A 22,179-nucleotide genomic window follows, 5' to 3' on the forward strand; every position below is an offset into this window, starting at 1 on the left:
AGACCAAGAGTTCGAGACCGCCTTGGGCAACACAGCAAGACCTTGCCTCCAAAACAGTTTAAAACTTAGCCAGGCAAGGTGGTGCATGCCTACGGACCCAGATACTCAGGAGGCTGAGACAGGATAATCGCTTGAGCCTAGGAGTATGACGCTGCAATGAACCATGATCAGGCCACTGCTCGCACTCCAGCTTGGGCAACAGGGTGAGACTCCGACTCTTAAAACAATAATAAATGTATAAACGGCTAGGCTAGGGCACGGTGGCTTACACCTGTAATCCCAACACTTTGGGAGACCAAGACAGGCAGACTGCTTGAGGTCAGGAGTTCGAGACCAGCATGGCCAACATAGCAAAACCCCATCTCTACAAAACATACAAAAAATTAGCTGGGTGTGGTGGCAGGCACCTGTAACCCCAGCCACTCAGGAGGCTGAGGCATGAGAATTGCATGAGCCTGGGAGGCAGAGGCGGACGTTGCAGTGAGCCAAGATGACACCACTGCACTCCAATCTGAGTGACAGAGCGAGACTGTCTCAAAACAATCAAATAAAAAAGAACTAAAAACAAGTTCAAATACTTGTACACAAATGCTGATGGCAGCACTATTCACAATTGCTAACAGAAACAACCTAAATGTCCATCAGTGGCTGAATGAATAAGCAAAATGTGGTATATCCATACAGTGGAATATTATTCAGCCATAAAAACGAATGAGATGCCGATACATGCCAAAACATAGATGAACCTCAAACATATGCTAAGTGAAAACCAGACACAAAAGGTCATACAGGATATTGTATGATTCCATTTATATGAAACAACCAGGCTGGGCATGGTGGTTCATGCCTGTAATCCCAGCACTTTGGGAGGCCAAGGCGGGTGGATTACCTGAGGCCAAGAGTTCGAGACCAGCTTGGCCAACATGGCAAAACCCCATCACTACTTAAAAAAAAAAAGAAAAAAAAAAAAATTAGCCAGGTGTATGGCAGGTGCCTGTAATCCCAGCTACTGAGGAGCCTGAGGCTGGAGAATCGCCTGAACCCAGGAGGCAGAGGCTGCAGTGAGCTGAGATCACACCATTGCACTCCAGCCTACTCAACAAGAGCAAAACTCTGTCTCAAAAAGTAAAAAAAAGCAATATCCAGAATAGGTAAATCCATAGAGATGGAAAGCCAGAGGTGATGACTGCAAAACATTTTGAATATACTAAGTACCACTGAATTGTGCACTTTTAAATATCAATGGTTAATTTTTTGTTATGCAAATTTCACCTCAATTTAAAACAATGATATATTTAAAAATGTAAAAACCATTCTTATTGGATGGGCTGTACAAAATCAAATGACGAGCCAGATTCGGTACGTGGGTTGTAGTTCACCTCTATTCTATTAATACACTAAGTGACTAAAGAGTCAACAGTCAAATATAATGCATAAATGTGGACTGAAGTCAAGAGGTATAAAATTTTATTTAGGACACTGGAAAATTCTAAATATCAGACATTATGGAATTTGAATTTTCTTCAGTATAACCATAAATTTGTGGTAAGATCATGTTCTTAGGAGAGGCAGCTAAAATATTCAGGAATAATGTGTCATGATATATGCAAATTACTTTCAAATAACTCAGCCAAAAACAACAGAAAATTTTAAATGTGGCAATTAAAAATAAAAAATGGGGATTCTCAGTGCAAGATATACAAGGTTGTTTTCGGTTTTATTTTTTATTTTTTCAGACAGGGTCTCACTGTCACTCAAGGCTGGAATGCAGTGATGTGATCATTACTCACTACAGCCTTGAACTCCTGGGCTCAAGCAATCCTCTCACCTCAGCTTCCTGAGTAGCTGGGACTACCTCACCACTATGCCTGGTTTATCTGTAAACGTTTTTGCAGACATTGGGTTTCACTATGTTGCCCAGGCTGGTCTGAAATAATCCTCCCAAAGTGCTGGGATTATAAACAAGAGCCCCCGCACCAGGTCCAGATATTCTTTACACTATTCTTTCAACTTTTCTGTTTGAGCTTTTTCAAAATAAAAAGGGTTTGGGGAAAATGTATTGCATGAATGCAGAAAATGGCTCTAGATAGCTGAATACAAAGTTTGATGACACATTAAACCAAATTTCCCTCATTCTTTGGGAGCCAGGGTGTCTAAAAACTGGGTTGAAGAATATACCTGGTTCCAGGATCTTTTCTTGGACAGAAAAGCATCACCTTTCCAATTACAGGTCCTTGTAAACATGCATATTAAGACATACTGGCCGGGTGCAGTGGCTCACACCTGTAATCCCAGCACTTGGGAGGCCAAGGTGGGTCAATCATCTGACGTCAGAAGTTCAAGACCAGCCTGACCAACATAGTGAAACCCTGTCTCTATTAAAAATACAAGAATTAGCTGGGCGTGGTGGCACATGCCTGTAATCCCAGCTACTTGGGAGGATATGGCAGGAGAATGGCTTGAACCTGGGAGGCAGACGTTGCAATGAGCCGAGATTGTGCCGTTTCACTCTAGCCTGGGCAGAAAGAGTGAAACTCAGTCTCCAAAAAAAAAGACATACCACTATAAGAGGAATTCCTAAAAACACATACACATACACACACATGCACATACACACACAATCTGCCACTGTAATCCTATAGTCTCACTGATATATAAAATTAAAAATGCTTTTGTTCTGCAAGCAACAACAAAAAAATCTGATTCTACAAAAGTTACTTACTGAACTGAAATCATTAAACACGTATGGAATGATCCGTATGAAATTCTACAGCAAGATAAAAGAAGTACTTATCCCTGGTACAGGTTGTTCCAGGCCACCAGAGCTCAACAGAAATATAACGCAAGCTACATATTTAATTTAAAATTTTCTGGTAGCCAATTTTTAAGGGATTTATTTTTATTTTTTGTAACAGGGTCTTGCTCTGTCCCTGAAGCTAGAGTGCAGTGGCATGATCACAGGTCTCTGCAGCCTTAACCTCCCAGGTTCAAGCGAATCTCCCACCTCAGCCTCCCAAGTAGCTAGGACTACAGATGTGCACCACCATGCTCAGTTAATTTTTATTTTATTTTTCGTGGAGATGAGGTCTCTTGCTCTGCTGTCCAGGCTGGTCTCAAACTACTGGGCTCAAATGATACTCCGACCTCAGCCTCGCAAAATACTTGGAATAACAAGTGTGAGTCGCTGCACCCAGCCCAGGGAAATTAATTTTTTGTTGAGACAGGGTCTCACTCCATCACCCAGGCTGGAATGTAGTGGTGCAATCTTGGCTCACTGCACCCTCTGCCTCCTGGGCTCAAGTGATCCTCTCACCTCAGCCTCCCAAGTAGCTGGGAGCACAGGTGCACATACCACGCCTGGCTATTTTTTTGGTATTTTTAATAGACACGGGGTTTTACTATGTTGACCAGGCTGGTCTTCAACTCCTGGGCTCAAGTGATCCGCCTGCCTTGGCCTCCCAAAATGCTGGCGTAACAGGTGTGAGCCACTGCACCTGGTGGGAAATTAATTTTAATAATATATTTTATTTAACCCAGTAAATCACTTCGAATGTAATCAATAATGCCATTTCAGGCCAGGACAATGTAATAAAACCCTGCCTCTACAAAAAATTTAAAAAATTAGCCCGGTGTGGTGGTGCATGCCTATAGTCCTAGCTACTCAGGAGACGGAGGTAAGAGAACTGCTTGAGCCCAGGAGTTCAAGGCTATAGTAACCTAAGCTAAGGCCACACTACACTCCAGCCTGGGCAAGAGTGTCTCTACAAAAATTAAAAATAAGAAATTAAAAAATAAATTAAAATTAAAAAACAGAAATTAAAAAATAAGAAATAATAATAATACCATTTCAATACGTCATCAATGTAGAAAATTATTGGGCTGTTTTAATCCTTTTCTCATACCAAGTCTTCAAGATTTGAGGCTGGGCCCAGTGGCTTACACCTGTAATCCCAGCACTTTGGGAGATGGAGGTGGGCAGATCACCTGAGGTCACGAGTTCAAGACCGGCCTGGTCAACATGGTGAAACCCCATCTCTACTAAAAATACAAAAAATTAGCCAGGCATTGTAGCAGTCACCTGTAATCCCACTTATTTGGGAGGCGGAGGCAAAAGAATCACTTTGGAGGCGGAGGGTGCCGTGAGCCGAGATGGCACCACTGCACTCCAGCCTGGGCAACAAGAGTGAAACTCTGTCTCAAAATAAATAACATTTAAAAATAAAATAAAATAAAAAAAATAAAATATGTGGTGTATATACTTTACACCCACATCTCAATTCATACTAGCTACATTTCACATACTCCCTAGCAACCTATGGCTAGTGGCTAGAGTGTACAACACAACTCTAGGCTGTTGGAAGCAGAACCAAAGCTGAGAAAATTAGCCACCAAGAGAGTGACTTAATGTATGTATGTGAATCTCCTAAAGCAACATATGCTGAAACAGTTTTACATTTTCAGCATAATTGGTCAAACATATAGTTACCAAGGTATAACTTACAAACTAAACTGAACCCCTGCTTCTAGTATCCTCCAAGCAAAGGAGAATATCATATCTCTACTGCATGCAAGGGGTGTTTACTACATACTCCTCCCCACTCACACTGGGTATGGGAATATTGTCCTTTGGCTTTCAACACTAGGTTCAGCCTGAAGACTAGGATGAAAGAGGTAAATGTTTATCCTCCATTCTCCACCCCACTCCCACCTCCAAAATGGTTAGAATTAACACCATTTACCTTGGCATTTTTTATTTTTGTAGAGATGGGGTCTTGCTCTGTTGCCCAGGCTGGTCTCACACTACTAGACTCAAGTGATCTTCCCACCTTGTCTGCTGACCCTCTCTCCTACAGTTTTCTCCAACTCACCTCTAATTCCCCAGAGAAGAAAGACAAGAGAGATGATGTCTGACATATCCTCCAACTCTCAGATCCCTCCTCTAGAAGTATTAACAACTGGCCAGGCGCGGTGGCTCACGACTGTAATCCCAGCACTTTGGGAGGCCGAGATGGGCGGATCACGAGGTCAGGAGATCGAGACCATCCTGACTAATACGGTGAAACCCCGTCTCTACTAAAAAATACAAAAATTAGCCGGGCGCGGTGGCGGGCGCCTGTAGTCCCAGCCACACGGGAGGCTGAGGCAGGAGAATGGCGTGAACCCGGGAGGCGGAGCTTGCAGTGAGCTGAGATCTGGCCACTGCACTCCAGCCTGGGCGACAGAGAGAGACTCCGTCTCAAAAAAAAAAAAAAAAAAAAAAAAGAAGTATTAATAACTATGGCCAGCCCTTTCCTCTTGACATTCCCTTATTTAAACACGTGGTTTCCAGAGGACTAAAATCATTTCAAAATCAACTTCCTTCCCTAAGTGGCCTGGAATCCACTTTCCAATGTGTACAAATGGTAAACAAACGAAAACCAAAAATACTATAGATTACTACAAAAATAATTTAAATACACTTGAAAATCAACAATATGCAGAAAGCAGTTTCAATTACTCTTCTCTGATAACTTCCCCCAACCTCTCCCTTGGCCCAACAAGGTGGTGGTAAAGTTTTCACATTTTTGAGAAAAGAAAACATCATTTTTTACTTGTCAGACTAACAAATGATACCTCTGGCCCTTAGTTGTAAAATTTGAAGTACACTGAAAGGCAGTGAATTTCTTAAGTTCTGATCTATTTACTGGCTAGAAAAGCAAATGCATATTTCTGGGTTAAACAGCTGTAGCTGTTTCTTATTTCTTTTAGTTTCTTCCCTTTAATTAAACTTGTCTAGGGTTGTAAAGAATTCTGTAATTTCGTGCAAGATCTGCCATTACACAACAAATTGTTGAATTTTGCTATCTTTCGGTTACTGAGTATCTAAAATACAGATTCTAGGCCAGGCACAGTAGCTCATGTCTGTAATCCCAGCACTTTGGGAGGCTGAGGAGGGCAGGTCACCTGAGGTCAGGAGTTCAAGACCTGCCTGGCCAACATGGTGAAACCCCGTCCTTCTACTAAAAATACAAAATTAGCCGGGCATGGTGGTGCATGCCTGTAATCCTACTTGGGTGTAAAGCTACTTGGGTGGCTGAGGCAGGAGAATCACTTGAACCTGGGAGGTGGAGGTTGCAGTGAGCCGAGATTGCACCATCGCACTACAGCCTAGGCAAAAAAGAGCAAAACACCGTTAAAAAAAAAAAAAAAAAAAAAAAAGTCTAATACCTAGTAGTTTAGTATTTTAAAATTGGACTACTACCTTTTCTATTCTTCATCTATAAAATTAATAATACATGTGCATGTATGCATAAAAGCAAAGAAAAAGACATGGAAGGATATATTAACTAATAAAATGGTTACCTCTGGTGAAGGGGTTAGGACTGAGGGGGCTAAGGGGCTCTTTAGGCCTTATCTGTAAAATTTTAATTTCTACAATAATACAGCTATGTTATCTGTGTAACTAAAAAATCAGATTTAAAAGGCATAAAAGTGGCTTGCTATATATAATAATGTATTAAGCTTTGAGAATTATAACAGATACCTTTTATTGAAAGCTCATTGTTGGCAAAGCAGTCTACATTCATTATGCCATTAAATCCTCAACCAACCCTAAAAGGTATCAGTACCACCCGCACTTTAGAAATGAATAAACCTGAGACTGAGAGAGGTTAAGAAGTACCCTGTTCAAGGTCACACAAATGTTAGAACCTGGAAGGGACTCCACCAAAACCAAGTTATAGCCCTACACTAAGGGAACAGTCAATTTATTCAGGAAGGGAATATATTCATTCAGTAAATTCAGGAGTACAGAGAAAATACTTTTTAACTTTTGCCATTATTAAAGAGCTTCAGGGGGAAAAAATCTGCTTTTTCATCTGCCACCATCTGTAAAGGAAGCAAAAATGAACATTTTGGGATATTTCTTGATTGGCTTATTAAACATGCTAAACATGTTATAACCACCCAAACCTATAAATAGTTTACAAGATTTAAGTAGATCTATAATGCTGAGCTATGCGCCACCAGCCCCTACCCCAGCTCTTTTGGTTAATTCTAGGCAAAGTACCATAGAAAATTTCAGCTGAATTGCACTTTGGGGTGTGGATTATTTCTTTCTTGTATGTTTTGTTTTGTTTTTGAGATGGAATTTTGCTCTTGTAGCCCAGATAGGAGTGATCTTAGCCCACTGCAACCTCCACCTTCCGCGTTCAAGTGATTCCCCTGCCTCAGCCTCCCAATTAACTGGGATTACAGGCACCCATCACCAGGCCCATCTCATTTTTGTATTTTTAGTAGAGATTGGGTTTCACCAGTCTGGTCTCAAACTCCTGATGTCAGGTGATCCACCTGCTTGGCCTCCCAAAGTGCTGGGATTACAGGCGTGAGCCACCACATCCGGCCGGATTATTTGTTTCTGATGGGGGAAGAAAAGATATGATTGTTACCTATTGAGTTTTATCCCATGAAAAAACCATAATTTTCTTTTCTTTCTTTTTTGAATTAGATCTCACTCTGTTGTCCAGGCTGGAATGCAGTGGTGCAATCACAGCTCACCGCAGCCTCAACCTCCAGGGATCAAGCGACCCTTCGGCCTCAACCTCCCAAGCAGCTGAGACTACAGGTGTGCACCACCACGCCCAGCTAATTTTTTTTTTTTTTTTTTTTAATACAGATGAGGTCTTGCTATGTTGTCCAGGCTGGTCTCAAACTCCAGAGTTCAAAAACGATCCTCCCAACTTGGTCTACCAAAGTTTGATCACAGATACGAGTCACTGCACCCAGCCCCAAAATTTTCTTAAAGGAATGAAAAAGTAACAAATGCTTCTAACAAGAACCAGTGATCTAGTAAAGACTTTAAGTAAATCAGTCAATATGTATGTACTGAGTTGATTTACATTACCACTAGCTAGAGGCATTTGCTGTAAGAATCTCCAATGAGGGCTGGGCACAGCGGCTCACACCTGTAATCCCAGCACTTTGGGAGGTCGAGGCAGGTGAATCACGAGGTCAGGAGTTCAAGAACAGCCTGGTCAACATGGTGAAACCTTGTCTCTACTAAAAATACAAAAAATTAGGTGGGCGTGGTGGCAGGCACCTATAATCCCAGCTACTCGGGAGACTGAGGCTGGAGAACCGCTTGAACCTGGGAGGCGGCAGTTGCAGTGAGCTGAGATTGCGCTACTGCAGTCCAGCTCAGGCGACACTGCAAGACTCCATCTCAAAAAAAAAAAAAAAAAAAAAGAATCTCGGCCGGGCGCGGTGGCTCAAGCCTGTAATCCCAGCACTTTGGGAGGCCGAGACGGGTGGATCACGAGGTCAGGAGATCGAGACCATCCTGGCTAACACGATGAAACCCCGTCTCTACTAAAAAAATACAAAAAACTAGCCGGGCGATGTGGCGGACGCCTGTAGTCCCAGCTACTCGGGAGGCTGAGGCGGGAGAATGGCGCGAACCCGGGAGGCGGAGCTTGCAGTGAGCTGAGATCCGGCCACTGCACTCCAGCCTGGGCGACAGAGCGAGACTCCGTCTCAAAAAAAAAAAAAAAAAAAAAAAAAAAAAAAAAGAATCTCTAATGAAAGGGAACTACTCAGTTTCCAGAGAAAGCCCTTGATCCTTGAAATTCTCACTTTTTCCTGCTTTAATAAGGTTTAGCTGGGTTCACTGACTCTTGAAATCCAGTGAAAGTCATATCTTTTTTTTTTTTTGAGATGGAGTCCTGCTCTGTCACCCAGGCTGGGGTGCAGTGGCGCGATCTTGGCTCACTGCAAGCTCTACCTCCTGGGTTCACGCCATTGTCCTGCCTCAGCCTCCTGAGTAGCTGGGACTACAGGTGCCTGTCACCATGCCTGGCCAATTTTTTGTACTTTTTAGTAGAGACGTGGTTTCACTATGTTGCCAGGATGGTCTCGATCTCCTGACCTCATGATCTGCCCACCTCAGCCTCCCAAAGTGCTGGGATTACAGGCTTGGGCCACCGTGCCTGGCACAGTGAAAGTTATATCTTTTCACCTGACCATTCCCAGAGTAGCACAAAAGATCTGGCCAAGCCTGGATGAAATACAAACAGGTGTATTTCTATTCTCTTACACCAAACTGTCAACAACACTGTTTGTTTTTAAGTTGATGACATACATTGGACTAACATGGCAGACACTTTCATAAATTTTAGCTGTTTCAACTTTCATCCTGTTAGGTTTTCTGGCTATTTATATCTGACTAAGCAAATTTTAACTTTACTCTTCAGTGAGGTTCAAGGGAGTTTCAAACATTAACTTGATCTCAAATGAGATCAGTAAACCATATGCCTTTGATAAAACTTTTATGAAACATATTTATATTCCAGTTAAGGAATAATAAACAGATAAAATCCACTAAAGTGAGGGAAAAAAGCATGGCATTAGAGTTTCTAACCAATATTAAAGAATGTTCCAGGCACGGTGGCTCATGCACCAGCACTTTGGGAGGCTGAGGCAGGTAGATCGCCTGAGGTCAGGAGTTCAAGACCAATCTGGACAACATGTCAAAATCCTGTCTCAACAAAAATTACAAAAAATTAGCCAGGTGTAGTGGCACGCACCTGTAGTCCCTGGTACTTGTGGGGCTGAGGGAGGAAGATCGCTTAAGCCTGGGAGGTGGAGGTTGCAGTGAGCCTAGATTATGCCACTGCACTCCAGCGTGGATAACAAAGTGAGACCCTATCTCAATAAAAAGGAAGACAGACAAAGAGAGAAAATCTGTCACAGTAGATAGAAAATTATATTAAACTGAATTCATTAAATGTTTTAACTCCTACCATGTGCCAAACACTGTCAATGCTCTAATAAATAAGACTGCCATGATTCTTGCCCTCAGGATCTATAAAAAGTAAGTAAAAAGGCAATCGGTGTATTATTTCCTATGAGAGCAGAAAAATCAAATGTTAAAGAAATGGGGGCCAGGTGCGGTGGCTCATTCCTGTAATTCCAGCACTTTGGGAGGCTGAGGCAGGCAGATCAGGAGGAGATAGAGACCATCCTGACCAACATGGTGAAACCCTGTCTCTACTAAAAATACCAAAAAAATTAGCTGGGTGTGGTGGCGTGTGCCTGTAGTCCCAGCTACTCAGGAGGCAGAGGCAGGAAAATCACTTGAACCCGGGAGGCATAGGTTGCAGTGAGCCAAGATTGCACCACTGTACGTCAATCTGGGTGACAGAGCGAGACTCCATCTCACACACAAAGAATATTTTTTTTTAAGGCCAGGCACAGTGGCTCATGCCTGTAAACCCAGCACTTTGGGAGGCCAAGGCAGGCGGATCACTTGAGGTAAAGAGTTCAAGCCAGCTTGGACAACATGGTAAAACCTCATATGTACTAAAAATACAAAAATCAGCCAGGCATGGTGGCACACGCCTGTAATCCCAGCTACTCAGGAGGCTGAGGCAGGAGAATCTCTAGAACCCGGGAGGCAAAGGTTGCAGTGAGCTGAGATCAGGATCGCGTCATTGCACTCCAGCCTGGGAGAGTGAGACCCTGTCTCCAAAAAAAAAAAGGAAAGAAAGAAAGAAAAAGAAAAAAGAGAAACAAAGACAAAAGCGAAATTAAAATATAATTCCACTGAGTAAGAAAAAGTAATTAGTGATTAGGAAGATTGTAAAGAAGCTTTTGAAGTGGTGGCAATTTCAAATCTTGACTGAGTAGCAGTTACACAGGTATTTGCTTCATGCTTATTCACCACACCATATACATTTATGTTTTACGGTCTTTTCTGCATGTGCTTCTTCACAAGAAGTTTTCAGAAACTGAACAGACACTACTTCATACCGATGCTAGTGCTCCTAAAGTCCCATAGCAAAGACCCTCTCAGATGTTTATGAAATGAACAGACAGACCGATGCAGTGGCTCATGCCTGTAATCCCAACATCTTGGGAGGTGGAGGCGGGTGGATCGCCTGAGGTCACAAATTCGAGACCAGCCAACCCCGTCTCTACTAAAAATACAAAAATTAGCCGGGTGTAGTAGTGCATGCCTGTCATCCCAGCAACTCGGGATGCTGAGGCGGGAGAATCACTTGAACCTGGGAGGCAGAGGTTGCAGTGAACTGAGATCACGTCACTGCACTCCAGCCTGTGCAACAATAACAAGTTTCCATCTCAAAAAAAAAAAAAAAAAAAAGGCCGGGCGCGGTGGCTCAGGCCTGTAATCCTAGCACTTTGGGAGGCCGAGACGGGCGGATCACGAGGTCAGGAGATCGAGACCATCCTGGCTAACATGGTGAAACCCCGTCTCTACTAAAAAAAAATAAAAATAAAATACAAAAAAAATTTTTAAAAATTTAAAAAAAGATACAAAAAACTAGCCGGGCGAGGTGGCGGGCGCCTGTAGTCCCAGCTACTCGGGAGGCTGAGGCAGGAGAATGGCGTAAACCCGGGAGGCGGAGCTTGCAGTGAGCTGAGATCTGGACACTGCACTCCAGCCTGGACGACAGAGTGAGACTCTGTCTCAAAAAAAAAAAAAAAAAAAAAAAAAAAAAGAATAAATATATATAACTGAAGTATTTACAGATGAAGTAATACTATCTGGGATTTCATTCAAGACAACTAAGAGGGAGTAGAAGATAGAGATAAAAGAAGATTTCCACGTTTTGATAACTGTTGAAGCTTGGCAATGGGTATATGAGTGTTAATCACACCACTGTTTACTTCATATGTTTAATTTTTCTATAGTAAGTTTTTTAAATGTTTCTAATTTTAATTACTGTACTTCTAGGAATAAGGATTTAATAGGAAACACAGAAAAACAAATACATAATTGAGCTCTTTGTACTTTTATTTTTTTATTTTATTTTATTTTATTTTTTGAGACGGAGTCTCGCTTCGTCGCCCAGGCTGGAGTGCAGTGGCACCATCTTGGCTCACTGCAAGCTCCGCCTCCTGGGTTCACGCTATTCTCCTGCCTTAGCCTCCAAGTAGCTGGGACTACAGGCACGCACCACCACGCCCGGCTAATTTTTTGTATTTTTAGTAGAGACGGGGTTTCACCGTGTTAGCCAGGATGGTCTCAATCTCCTGACCTCGTGATCGCCCGTCTCGGCCTCCCAAAGTGCTGGGATTACAGGCTTGAGCCACCGCGCCCGGCCTGTACTTTTATTTCTAAACTTTTTTTTTTTTTTTTTTTTTTTGAGACGGAATCTCACTCTTGTCCCCCAGTCTGGAGTGCGATGGCGTGATCTCGGCTTACTGCAACCTCCGCTTCCCAGGTTCAAGCGATTCTCCTACCTTGACACCTGCCCACCACCACCCCCCCGCCGCCAGTAGATGGGTTTACAGGCACCCGCCACCACACCTGGCTAATTTCTGTATTTTTAGTAGAGGCGGAGTTTCACCATGTTGGCCAGGCTGGTCTAGAACTCCTGACCTCAGGTGATCCACCCGCCTTGGCTTCTCAAAGTGCTGGTATTACAGGCATGAGCCACCACAACCAGCCTAATTTTTAATGCCCTAAGAAAGTAGATATAGGGCGTGGTGGTGCACACCTGTTACTCAGGAGGCTGAGGCAGGAGAATCGTTTGAACCTGGGAGGTGGAGGTTACAGTGAGCGGAGATCGAGCCACTGCACTCCAGCCTGGATGACACAGCGAGACTCCGTCTCAAAAATAAATAAATGAATGAATGAATGAATGAAATACCATTCAGCCATTAAAAAAGACTGAAATTCTGTCATTTTCGGCAACATGGATGGAATTGGAGAGTATTAGGTAACATGAAATAAGCCAGGCACAGAAAGAGAAGTATCACGTGTTCTCACTCAAATATTAAAGAGCTAAAAAGTTGATCTCACAAAGAGAGAACAGAATGATGGACACCAGAGGCTGGGAAGGGTGTGTATGAAGGGCAAGGGGGTGCATAAAGAGGCTGGTTAATGGGCATGAACATACAGTTAGAAGGAATAAATTCTGATGCTCAGTAGTTAGTAGGGTGACTATAATTAATAACAATGAATTGTAATTTTTTTGAGACAAGTCTCATTCTGTCGCCCAGGCTGGAGTACAGTGGCACGATCTCAGCTCACTGCAAGCTCTGCCTCCCAGGTTCACACCATTCTCCTGCCTCAGCCTCCCGATTAGCTAGGACTACAGGCACCCACCACCACACCTGGCTAATTTTTTGTATTTTTTAGTAGAGATGGGGTTTCACCGTGTCAGCCAGGATGGTCTCTAACTCCTGACCTCAGGTGATCCACCTACCTTGGCCTCCCAAAGTGCTGGGATTACAGGTGGGAACCATTGCGCCCGGCCTACTTGTAACTTCTTTTAAGGTTTTCTTGAGACATCATCTTGCTATGTTGCTCAGGGTGGTCTTCCTGCCTATATTCTTAAATTTGTATAAAACCATGACTTTTTTTTTTTTTTTTTTTTTGAGACAAGGTCTCACTCTGTCGCCCAAGCTGAAGTGCAGTGGCGTAATCATGGCTCACTGCTGCCTTGACCTTCCAGGCTCAAGTGATCCTCCCACCTCAGCCGCCCAAGTACCTGGGACTAGAGGTACACGCCATGACAGCCAGCTAATTTTTGTATTTTCTGGAAAGACAGGATTTCGCCATGTTGCCCAGGTTAGTCTCCAACTCTTGAGCTCAAGCCTCAAACTCTTCCTGCCTCGGTCTCCCAAAGTGTTGGGATGATAGGTGTGAGCAACCACACCCAACCCACAAACTGTGATATTCTCTCTCAATTGGTGGCACCACCCATCAACCAGGAACTCAAGCTAAGAACACAGGAGTAGGCCAGGTGTGGTGGCTCACGCCTTTAGTCCCAACACTGTGGGAGGCCAAGGTGCACAAATTACTTGAGGTCAGGAGACCAGCCAGGGCAACACGGTGAAACCTGGACTCTACTAAAAAAATATATATAAAAATAGCCAGGCGTGGTGGCGCATGCCTATAATCCCAGCTGCTGAGGACCCGAGGCAGAAGAATCACTTGAACCCGGGAGGCACAGGTTGCAGTGAGCCAAGATCGGGCCAGCTCACTCCAGACTAGGTGACAGACTGAGACTGTCTCAAAAAAAAAAAAAAAAAAAAAAAAAAAAAGCAGCAACCTTGCAACCTTTGGGCTAGTCATCATAGCTCATGCCTGTAATCCTAGTACTTTGGGAGGCTGAGGCAGAAGGATCACTTGAGCCTAGGAGCTCAAGACCAGCCTGGGCAACCAGTGTAGACAGATCCATCTTTAAAAAACAAAGAGGCTGGGCACGGTGGCTCACACCTGTAATCCTAGCATTTTGGGAGGCCAAGGTGGGCGGATCACCCGAGGTCAGGAGTTCAAGACCAGCCTGGCCAACATGGAGAAAACCCATCTTTACCAAAAATACAAAAATGTGCTGGGCATGGTGATGGGTGCCTGTAATCCCAGCTACTTGGAAGGCTCAGGCAGGAGAATCGTTTGAACCTGGGAGGTTGAGATTGCAGTGAGCTGAGATCACGCCACTGTGCTCCAGCCTGGAAGACAAAGCGAGACTCCGTCTCAAAAGAAAAAAAGAAAAAAGGAAAAAAAAAAAACAAACAAAAGAAGCAACCTTTGGTTGGCAGGGGTCCAGGGTACACTTACTTGCCCTGGCTTGGTTAACTGGTGTCACCAGGAAGGATGTAGTAATGGGCCCATTCTGTACTCACTGAAGGTTATTTAAATAAGACTTAAGGAGCACAGGGAAAGCAACAGTCTTCAAAAACTTAGTATGACTGCCTGTGATTCAAACATACTGCACCTAATATACTATGAGTGGTTTAGAAAAATGTCAGCAAATTCAACTGGCAGGAAATATGAAGAAACGATTTTAAAATAACTTTAAGTTGGGAAGTGTGAAATTAAAGTAGCTACCTCTAGTTAATTTTTTGTTTCCAACAAACAGAAAAACTGCTACAATTCCAATGGTTCTCAAACTTTACCATCTATCAGAATCACCTGGAGAACTAGTTGAAACACAGGCTGTTGAGTCCCCACTGCCAGAGTTTCTGATTCAGTACGTTTGGGGTAGGATCCAAGAATTCCATTTGTTGTTGTTGTTGTGGGGTAGGATCCAAGAATTCCATTTGTTGTTGTTGTTGTTGTTGTTGTTTTTTGAGATGGAAGTCTTGCTCCGTCACCCAGGCTGGAATGCAGCGGCGCAATCTTGGCTCACTGTAACCTCTACCTCCCGGATTCAAGCAATTCTTCTGCCTCAGCCTCCCTAGTAGGTGGGATTACAGGTGCACACCACCACGCCTAGTTAATTTTTGTGTTTTTGGTAGACATAGGGTTTTGCCATATTGGTCAGGCTGGTGTCGAACTCCTGACCTCAGGTGATCTGCCCACCTCAGCCTCCCAAAGTGCTGGGATTACAGGTGTGAGCCACCACGCCCGGCCAAGAATTCCCTTTCTAACTAGTTCCCAGGTAATGTGGTCTGGGGAGCACACTTTGAAAACAACTGGTTTAAATTATTAGAACTAAGAACCTTGTAGGTGAATAAAATACAGCTAGATAACTAACCTATGCTTCCTGATTAGCAATCAAAGGTTCTTATCATTGTTGAAATTCACTTATTATGTTCTTTATATTTTATGTATTTTTAGGACTACACAATACATTTTCGTTCAATTCAATAGACAATTTTTGAGCACTTGAATAAAACATACTCCTTGTCTTAAAGAAATCTACTCTTACTAGGTAAAAAGACACTCACGGTCAAATACAGATTTGTGCCACTTAACGGCATTTCAGTCAACAACTGTATATATGACGGTGGTCCTGTAATATTATAATACTATAGTTTGGCCGGGTGTGGTGGTTCACGCCTGTAATCCCAGCACTTTGGGAAGCCGAGGCAGGCGAATCACAAAGTCAGGAGACAGAGATCATCCTGGCCAACATGGTGAAACCCCATCTCTACTAAAATACGAAAATTTAGCTGGGCATGGTGGCGCATGCCTGCAGTCCCAGCTACTTGGGAGGCTGAGGCACTTGAACCTGGGAGGCAGAGGTTGCAGTGAGCTGTGATCACACCACTGCACTCCAAAGTGGGCAACAGAGCGAGACTCCGTCTCAAAAAAAAAAAAAAAAAAAAAAAAACCAAAAAACTATAGTTTTAGTGTGTCTTTTCTATGTTTAGGAAAACACAAATACATATACTTGTGCTCAAATTCCCTACAATATTCAATATAAAGTAACATGCTGTACAGGTTTGTAGCCTAAGAGTAACAGGCTGTATCATATTGTCTAGGTGTGTAGTAAGCTATGCCATCTAGGTTTGTGCAAGCATATTCTCTGATGTTTGCATGACGATATCGCCTAATGACACATTTCTCAGGACACAGCCCCAACATTAAGCAACACGTAATACAAAGTAACTGGTCCCACAACAGAAATACATATAAAGTATCCCTGGGAATATAAAGGAGGAGAATGCAAGAGAAGGTCAATCTCTGGGAGCCCTGGAGGGTAATTAGGAACTTACCGAGAAAAAAGAACGAGGCTGCAGAAAGAGGATTTTAGATATGAACATTCATAGGAAACAAAACAAAACATTAAGCACCTAATAAAGCATTACATCAAACATGGTGATGAAATGGTGAGAAAAGACACGACAGCAGCCTTTAATGATGTGTATACCCTAATAGTGAAACAATCAAACAACAATCCAAAGAAATATAAAATGGTAACTTTGGTAAGTGCTACATATAAGCAGTATTCTATACTATAAGAACTTGCAGCAAGCTGGGCACTGTGGCTCATGCCTATAATCCCAGAACTTTGGGAGGCCAAGGCAGGCAGATCACTTGAGGCCAGGAATTTGAGACCAGCCTGGCCAACATGGTGAAACACCTACCAAAAAATACAAAAATTAGCTGGGCATGGTGGCACACGCCTGTAGTCCCAGCTACTCGGGAGGCTGAGGGAGAAGAATTGCCCGAACCCGGGAGGCAGAGGTTGCAGGGAGCCGAGATCATGCCACTGCACTCCAGCCTGGGTGACAGACGACGACTCCATCTCAAAAAAAAGAAAGAAAGAAAAAAAAAAGAAACAAACTAATTATGAAAGTAGCCCAGAGCTGAGGTGGGAAGACCACTTGAGCTCAGGAGTTTAAGATCAGCTTGCGAAAACAGTGAGACCCCATCTCTAAAAAAAAAAAAAAAGTCTAGTGAGCAAGACAAAGGTAACTGGACAGTCTCAAGGGACATTAACAGTCAGTTCCTCTTTTCACTAATGACTAGAGTAAGTGGGGCAATTAGATACAGCAAATTCTTAGTCCTTGACTTCCCTTCTCTGATTGTATTCTGACCACTACCTTCCCAATAATAATTTACAGTATTACTATCAGCATGTAACCACTGAATGAAATGAATTAATTTTATTATATTCTACATTGTTGTCATATCATGCATTATTAACTAACCAGTAAAATAAAGAGTCACAATGATTTAAATCGTATCATGCTATCATGCTTTCTTTTTGAGATGGAGTCTGCAACCTTTGTCTCCCAGGTTCAAGCGATTCTCCTGCCTCAGTCTCCCAAGTAGCTGAGATTACAGGTGCCTGTCACCACGCCCAGCTAATTTTTGCATTTTTTTTTTTTGAGACGGAGTCTCACTCTGTCGCCCAGGCTGAAGTGCAGTGGCGCGATCTCAGCTCGCTGCAAGCTCTGCCTCCCGGGTTCACGCCATTCTCCTGCCTCAGCCTCCTGAGTAGCTGGGACTACAGGTGCCTACCACCACGCCAATTTTTTGTATTTTTAGTAGAGACGGGGTTTCACCATGTTGGCCAGGCTGGTCTCGAACTCCTGACCTCAAGTGATCCACCTGCCTCGGCCCCCCCAAAGTGCTGGGATTACAGGCATGAGCCACCATGCCTGGCCATAAACTTTCTATTTTATATCCAGTTAGATATCATGAGAGAAAGGGAGAAAAAATTATGAGGACTCAGAAAAACAGGTTTCCTTCAAAACACAGTATTTCAGATGGGCTTTAGAGGATGAAAACTAGGGTAGGGACTGAGAGACAGGATATCACATGTATGTGGAAAAAAAACAAGTGGGCAGCTTGGTTTGACTGGAACATGTAACAGTCAACTGGGGCCTGAGTATCAGGCTAGGGAGTTGGGGTCTACAATGGCAAACCCTTTAAAGTTAACCAAGCACTTAGAAACTATTTCCAAATAGTGAGTTGTTTTTTGTTGTTGTTGTTTTTTAACAGAGAGTCCTGCTCTGTCGCTCAGGCTGGATTGCGGTGGCATGATCTCTGGTCACTGCAACCTCCACCTTGGCTCACTTCAAGCTCCGCCTCCCGGGTTCACGCCATTCTCCTGCCTAGCCTCCCGAGTAGCTGGGACTACAGGCACCCGCCACGATGCCTAGCTAATTTTTTTGCATTTTTTTTAGTAGAGACGGGCTTTCACCGTGTTAGCCAGGATAGTCTCGATCTCCTTACCTCATGATCTGCCCACTTCAGCCTCCCAAAGTGCTGGGATTACAGGCATGAGCCACCACACCCGGCCCCAAACAGTGAGTTTTCTTTTCACTATTCCACAAACGAAAAAGTTCATCAAGGTTAAGTAATACTATAGAGTTTATACGCTGAAATTCAAAAGCAGATTTCATGAACCGAAGTCCAGTGTCCATCCCACACCACTAGTGACTTTATAGAGTGGGAAAGTCACAGAAGATGGAAAGACCATAATCAGAACCTTGAAAGCACAACATAAGAAATAATAGAAGGCCAGGCGCGGTGGTTCACGCCTGTAATCCCAGCACTTTGGGAGGTTAAGGCGGGTGGATCACGAGGTCAGGAGTTCGAGACCAGCCTGGCCAAGATGATGAAACCCTGTCTCTACTAAAAATACAAAAATTAGCCGGGCATGGTGGTGCGTGCCCATAGTCCCAGCTACCCAGGAGGCTGAGGCAGGAGAATCGCTTGAACCTGGGAGGCAGAGGTTGCAGTGAGTCAAGATCGCACCACTGCACAAAACTCTGTCTTAAAAAAAGATAAACAAAAACAAATTAAGAAATAATAGAAAAGACCAGGCACAGTGGCTCACGCCTGTAATCCTAGACTCTGGGAGACCAAGGCAGGCAGACTGCCTGAGCTCAGGAGTTTGAGAGCAGCTTGGGCAACATGGTAAAACCCCACCTCTACTAAAAATACAAAAAAGTAGCCGGGCGTGGTGGCGTGCACCTGTAGTCCCAGCTACTCAGAAGGCTGAGGCAAGAGATTTGCTTGAACCTGGGGGGCGGAGGTTGCAGTGAGCTGAATCGCATCACTGCACTCCGGCCTGGGGGAGAGCTAGACTCTGTCTTAAGAAAAAATAAATAGATAACAGAAAAGATACCTGGGGCTAGGGGCAGTGGCTCACACCTGTAATCTCAGTACTTTGGGAGGCCAAGGCAGGCGGATCACTTGAGATGAGGAGTTCGAGACCAGCCTGGCCAACATGGTGAAACCCAGTATCTATTAAAAATACAAAAATTAGCCAGGCATGGTGGCATGCACCAGTAGGCCAAGCTACTCAGGATGCTATGGCAGGGGAATCACTTGAACCTGGAAGTCAGTGGTTGCAGTGAGCTGAGATCTCACCACTACACTCCAGCCTGGGCAACAGAGCAAGACCCCTTCTCAAAAAAAAAAAAAGACCCAATCATATGCCAGTAAGCCCTTCCTTAGGCCCAGAATCATACCCAATTAACTACTCAACAGTTCTACTGTGACATTTCACAAGCATTCACATTCAACCTTTTCAAACTTTCTCAAAACTGAACTTATGTTCCTTTGCTCAGTCCCCAAACCTGCTCTTCCTTCAGTGTACCCTATTTCAATAAAAGAACTGTATTATAAGCCATGCACTAGGAAAGTTTGGGAGTCATACTTATATTTACCTCCTTTACACTGACCCTCAAAACATTCAATGAAAAGTCTTATGATTCTATTTCATATATATTTCTCAATCATAGAATCAATCATAGACTCTCCATCACAGAATCAATCTCCTCTCTAATTCTGCCAGCACTCAACCATATCACATCACTATCTTACCTGAACCAATACAGTAGCCTCCTAACATCTCCCCAAATCTATTCTTGCCCTCTCCCTGACGCTGATCCAAACACATTACTACTCTGCTGAACTTCTGCCTTCCCAATGGCTTCAGGATAATGCCCTATTTGATCTGACCTGTCTACCTTGTCAAGATTTTAACTCTCTCCTCCACTTAGGTCTCTTCAGTTACAATGGCTTTTTGGTGTTTTGTTTAGTTGGTTGGCAGGTTTCTCAAACATGTCTAATTCTTTCCAACCTTAAGAATTTCTGCATGTGCTAATCACTCTGCATCTTTGCCTGGTTACCTCCTAGTCACCCTTCAGGTCTCAACTTCAAAGGTTTTCTCAGGATTCCCTGATGTTTCTACCCACTACTGAAGGCTAGATTAGCTCACTCTATCATATACTCTCATTGAAGCCTATGTTTACCTTCGTAGCCCTTTGTGTAACTATAATTAACATTACTAGCATTTGTTTAATGTCTGACTTTTCCACCAGACCAGAAGCTCCATGACAGAGGGACCATATCTGTCTCATCCATTACTGTAAGCCAGAGCTCTACATGGTATCTGGACATGGTTAAATGCTCAGTATTATTTTTTCATTCCTACCTTTGGGCTTTGCATTGCCTGTTCCCTATACCTAGGGCCCCAGATCTGGTCCCTGGAGCCCTTGAACGTCACAAGATTGGCTGTTCATCACTCAGGTCTCAGTACAAAATGCCACCTTCTCCAGAAGCCTTTCATTGATCACTCAATCTCAAGGAATTCTCCATCCTACAAGTATCTCATCATCCTTGTAATTTCTTCAAAGCATTCAGCATTATCTGAAACCACAGCATTTGGAAGACCCAAATAAAATGCTTAGCACAACATAAGCACTCAACAAACATTTGTTTAAGTGAATGAATCTCCTGAATGAGAATAGATGACTTGGGAAACACCCTGAATTCATCAGCAAAACATTTATAAACTATGTCCCAACAAAGTTGATGAAGAGGCAGTATAGCTTAGTATGCTCTGGAATCACCAGACTGTTTACTTTGAATCCTGGCTCTGTCCTTTACCTGGATAACCTGAGACACTTAACTGCACTTTGGATCTGTTTCCAAAACTGTAAAATGGGAATCAAAGAATCCATTTCAAAGGGTTCTTGAGAATTAAATTAGTGGGTATATGGAAAATGCCAGTACCAAGCACACAGTATACATTTGATCGACGTGTGCTATTATCCGTGAGATTGGGCTTTTATCTCCTAGTTTCAAATCTGCAGTTGACTTTTCCTCTACCTTATCCCCCAAAAAAGGTTTCTGGCCTGGTGAAAAAGTCAGATATTAAACAAAAATACTTACACTAGTAATGTTAACTATAGTTACACAAAGGCTACAAAGGTAAACACAGAATGCAATGGAAGTATATGATAGGGTGAACTATCTAGAATCTACCCTTCAGTCATGGGTAGAAACATCAATGCATAGTTCTACAGGGTGTGCACCGTTGAACTCCAAGGGTGTCTTTATTCACATAGATTAAGATACGTGAATGGCAACTTTTGGGATTATCCAACATGTAGCACTGTCCACAAGTTCTGGCAACCCTAAGAATGGTGATATTCAAAAGACTAAGATGGTGATGACCAAAAGACTAAAACGACAAAAAGACACAAGAGACAAAGAAGTACTGTGGAAACTATAAAACTACTATAAAATTATCACTACATTTATGAATATATATTATCTTGAGGTCACTTTCAGAAACGAGTTGGCTAGATTACTGCTTTGACACACAAAAAAGTTCCTAACGTCTGTGATCCAGGATCTAAAGAGATGAATTAAGGCTGAGGACCACAACCAGCTCATGAGGCAGTTTTTCAGAGTGATCGTGCAGCCTTCAGCCACAGGGCAATTAAAAATATTTTAACATTTGCTCACAACAGCACCACAACTTTTATCTCATTTCCCTATCCTTCAAAGAGAGTATCAAAAGGAAATCTGCACCGGGCGTGGTGGCTCACACTTGTAATCCCAACACTTTTGGAGGCCGAGACAGGTGGATCATGAGGCAGGTGGATCACAAGGTCAAGAGATCGAAACCATCCTGACCAACATGGTGAAACCCCGTCTCTACTAAAAATACAAAATTAGCTGGGCATGGTGGTGCA

General features: G+C 43.3%; 1 protein-coding gene across 6 annotated transcripts in view; it reads right to left on the minus strand.

Annotated features, from left to right (window-relative positions):
* The window catches only part of KDM2A (lysine demethylase 2A), a 150,030-nt gene that overhangs the window by 112,412 nt on the left and 15,439 nt on the right, over positions 1–22,179 (minus strand). The window contains exon 1 of one of the 6 annotated variants that reach the window (XM_037998976.2): positions 20,631–20,860. The exons of the other annotated variants lie outside the window; for them this stretch is intronic. Coding sequence (XP_037854904.1) covers positions 20,631–20,645 — 15 coding nt within the window. The 5' untranslated portion in view covers positions 20,646–20,860. Of the gene's footprint in view, positions 1–20,630; positions 20,861–22,179 lie in introns of those variants that run through there. 6 annotated transcript variants of the gene reach the window in all.

Source organism: Chlorocebus sabaeus, chromosome 1 (genome assembly GCF_047675955.1).
Source record: "Chlorocebus sabaeus isolate Y175 chromosome 1, mChlSab1.0.hap1, whole genome shotgun sequence".
In the NCBI taxonomy this organism is placed as follows: Eukaryota; Metazoa; Chordata; class Mammalia; order Primates; family Cercopithecidae; genus Chlorocebus; species Chlorocebus sabaeus.